This window comes from Nannospalax galili, unplaced genomic scaffold, assembly GCF_000622305.1.
Source record: "Nannospalax galili isolate Female #2095 unplaced genomic scaffold, S.galili_v1.0 scaffold979, whole genome shotgun sequence".
Taxonomy (NCBI): Eukaryota; Metazoa; Chordata; class Mammalia; order Rodentia; family Spalacidae; genus Nannospalax; species Nannospalax galili.
The window spans coordinates 623,465-627,170 of NW_008343671.1; the positions used below are offsets into that span (position 1 = coordinate 623,465).

The 3,706-nt window shown below is 56.9% G+C and overlaps 1 protein-coding gene across 1 annotated transcript in view; it reads left to right on the top strand.

The window, feature by feature from the left end:
* Positions 1 to 372: 372 nt before the first annotated feature.
* LOC103739578 (keratin, type II cuticular Hb3-like) overlaps positions 373 to 3,706 on the top strand; it is a 7,023-nt gene continuing 3,689 nt past the window's right edge. The window contains 4 exon segments of the mRNA XM_029566877.1: positions 373 to 765; positions 1,430 to 1,638; positions 3,400 to 3,460; positions 3,586 to 3,681. Coding sequence (XP_029422737.1) covers positions 373 to 765; positions 1,430 to 1,638; positions 3,400 to 3,460; positions 3,586 to 3,681 — 759 coding nt within the window.

A 3,706-nucleotide genomic window follows, 5' to 3' on the forward strand; every position in this document is an offset into this window, starting at 1 on the left:
GGCTAGGTCAGATCTCCAGGCCCCTTCCAGAAAAGGCTTCAGAGAGTAACTTTTGGACCATCCCCTGGTCCTTCACCAGAGACCAGGGGAGGGGCAGACAGCAAGAGGAAGCTTGTAAAGAAAAGACTTTGAAGATGAGACAAGCCTGTGGCCCAGGGTTGCTGAGACGGCTGCACCGGAGGCAAGCGAAGTGGAGCTTAAGAGGCAGGGCGCTGCCAAGCCAATAAAATGCAGCTATTGTCTCTTCGCGGCCCCTTTTAATGCCAGCTGCTGAGGGCATATAAAAGGGCCTTCCACGACCCAGAGAGCACACTGCCTTGGCTCCATCTTCTACCAACTTCTCCCCTCTTCACGCGCGTCCTTCCCTCCGCGATGACTTGTGGCTTCAACTCCGTGGGCAGTGGATTCCACACTGGAAGCTTCAGCTGCGCCTCGGCCTGCGGGCCCCGGCCAGGCCGCTGCTGCATCTCCGCCGCCCCCTACCGCGGCATCTCCTGCTACCGCGGCCTCTCCAGGGGCTTCGGGGGCTTCGGCAGCCGCAGCGTCAGCGGAGCCTTCCGCTCAGGCTCCTGTGGCCGCAGCTTCGGATACCGCTCCGGAGGCGTCTGCGGGCCCACTCCCCCCTGCATCACCACCGTGTCTGTCAACGAGAGCCTGCTCACGCCCCTCAACCTGGAGATCGACCCCAATGCGCAGTGCGTGAAGCATGAGGAGAAGGAGCAGATCAAGGGCCTCAACAGCAGGTTCGCCGCCTTCATCGACAAGGTGGGTGTCCTGGATCACACCCTCCTGGAGCCCTCCCTGGGCACAGCCAGGCCTGGGCACTGAGAAGGACAAGAGGAGACACCTCTGACACTGAGTGCCCAGTCTCAGGGGAGAGGAGTGCCCCCTGGACACACTGAAGACCCACAGGACTCATCTGACAGTCCCAAGAAGCAGAGCTTATGGCAAGCATGGCCAGGCTGCCTTGGCACAAGCTGACTGCAGGGAGTCCCAGGGGCCTGCAGCAGGGAGGTGTGGGCAGCCCCAGGCTGAGGAGGGAGCTCCAGCTGAGGGGAAGGGGTGCTGACTGCCGGAGGAAGGGACAGGAGTCAGCTTAGTGAGCTTCCCATGGTCTGGTGACAGCATCCCGGGGCTCCATGCCAGACCCCATGTGGGATGTGACTGTAGGTGCTCTGACCACGGGGGGATGCCTCTCTCTCCTGGCTCAGAGGAGGGTGCTGAGCCCAGCGTAGGACACCTGGCACAGACTACCTGGATTCACAAGACTGTGCACTGACCCTGTCTACCCATTTCCCAGTGTGAAAACCCAGGTGGGATCAAGATTAGGGAATGGAGAAGTTGGTTCCTTCCCAGAGCCCTCTACCTCATCTCTGCCCTCACCCAGAGCTCCCCCTGAGCTCTCCTCTCCCGCTCACCCCCATGGCAGGTGCGCTTCCTGGAGCAGCAGAACAAGCTGCTGGAGACCAAGTGGCAGTTCTACCAGAACCGCAAGTGCTGTGAGAGCAACCTGGAGCCGCTGTTCGAGGGCTACATCGAGACGCTGAGGCGGGAGGCCGAGTGTGTGGAGGCTGACAGTGGGAGGCTGGCCGCTGAGCTCAACCACGTGCAGGAGGCCATGGAGGGCTACAAGAAGAGGTGAGAGCCATGAGTGCAGGGCTGGCATAGAAGTTGGCTTAGGTGGAAGTCCAGGGCACAGGGAGTAAGAGTGTGTCCAAAGGGTGTGAGGCCCCCAGGCTTGGGCATTCTAGAATCCTGCCCTCTTGTGAAATTAAAGCCTAGACAGCCCTCCTGGAGGAAGCCCGAGAGTTTTTGAAGAGCTGCTCCTCCTGACTTTCAACCTTTGCACTGCAGACCCTGAGAAGATTCAGCTCAAGGCATTAGGAGGCCTAGAACTGGGCCCAGAGTGTCCCACTGCCTCAGTTACTCAGTCCTAGGACTCTGGGTCTTCCAGCAGTTGGGCTGAAACTGACATGCAACTGAGGGGAAGGGTGGGGCTACAGTCCAAGACTCCAGATATCCCCTCCCAGCAAAAGGCTGAGTTTGAGGCTGAGTCCTCATTCTAGGTGACCCTAGAGCATCCTTGCCCTGAGTACTGGTGTACCTCCCATGAACACTTTCTATCCCCAACCCAACTCAAGTTCATGAAGGAGACTCAAACAGCCCAGCTCCATCCAGAAAGACCCTGACAGGCATGCAGGCTAGCGGTGAGGGCTCTTCCCCTGCCCTCTCTGATATGGAATGCAGGGTTCAGACATGCCTGCTCTCCCTGACCTCCCCTCTCTCCACCTAAGGTACGAGGAGGAAGTCTCTCTGAGAGCTACAGCTGAGAATGAATTTGTGGCTCTGAAGAAGGCAAGTAACAGGGACATGGGAAGCAGAGTAACACGGGATCCCTGAGGGACAGACTGGACTTTCAGAGACCCCCACAGCTCAAGCTCGTGAACAAAGGGGTAAACCTTCCCAGATCAGGATAAGAAATTCCCAGAGAAGCATCCCAGTGAATGTCATGTCCAGTGAATGTCACCTGGAATGCCCATTGGCACCTGCCCTGGTGCAGAGGGTTGCCTTCATTGACCCGAGGCTGCCTTTCTCTGCTTCTGAGGCTTGGGTCTATAGCTGCAGTCCCAGGAACCACAGAGCTTCATTCCGCCCATTGAGAGGTGGTGTGTTCTACTTCCCATTGCACAAGTCTGAACACATGCCAGGACTCAATCCAGTGTGCAAGGTGTGATGAAGTAGAACAGGGATGGCCAGGTGGCTCCATGGATCATTGCCAGGATAGGACAGAATCAGGTGGTAGAGCTGGAAGCCATCTGGGAGGCTTCCTAGGGAAGGATTCAAGAGAAGAGAGAAGGTGTCCTGGAGGATCTCAGAGAGACACTTCCTAAGTGCCATGCTCTGCTATTGACTATGGCCATCCTTGAGCAAGCATTCCCTCAAAGTGGAATCAGGGGCAGGCTTGGAGTCCCCAGGGTCTCAGAGAGACACTTCCTAAGTGCCATGCTCTGCTATTGACTATGGCCATTCTTGAGCAAGCATTCCCTCAAAGTGGAATCAGGGGCAGGCTTGGAGTCCCCAGGAGATGATAGACAGGAACTGATAGAGAACTCAGAAGAAAGGACAAGGGAAAACATCTCCTACTCCCTGACCCCCACACATGTACTTGCACGCTCACATATATACATACAGAAACATGTATACAAATGCACAGCTTCCAAATCCTGCTCTTCTATCTCTATTATAAAGAGACTCTTCCAGCCCAGTGTGCTCACGGGCTTAGGCCTGCAGCATGGCCTCTGTTGGGTCCTTCAGGGAGGCCTGGAGATCAGGTGGGCTGGCTTCATGATCAAAGCCAAGAGCCCCTTAGACAAGGCCTCCTTCCCCCTCTTTCCTCAGGTATGAAGAAGAAGTTGCACTTCGGGCCACAGCAGAGAATGAGTTTGTGGCTCTAAAGAAGGTGAGTGATTGAAGCCAGCTCCCATCCAGTCCCACACACCCTGTCCCCTCTGGCCTGGCACCCAAAAGTCAGATGCCCTGGGCCCAGGGGAGAGCTGGTATGACAGCCATCTGCTGCTCCAACAGGACGTGGACTGTGCCTACCTGCGCAAGTCAGACCTGGAGGCCAACGCAGAGGCGCTGACCCAGGAGATTGACTTCCTTCGACGGCTGTACGAAGAGGTGAGGGCAGTGATCACGACAGGCA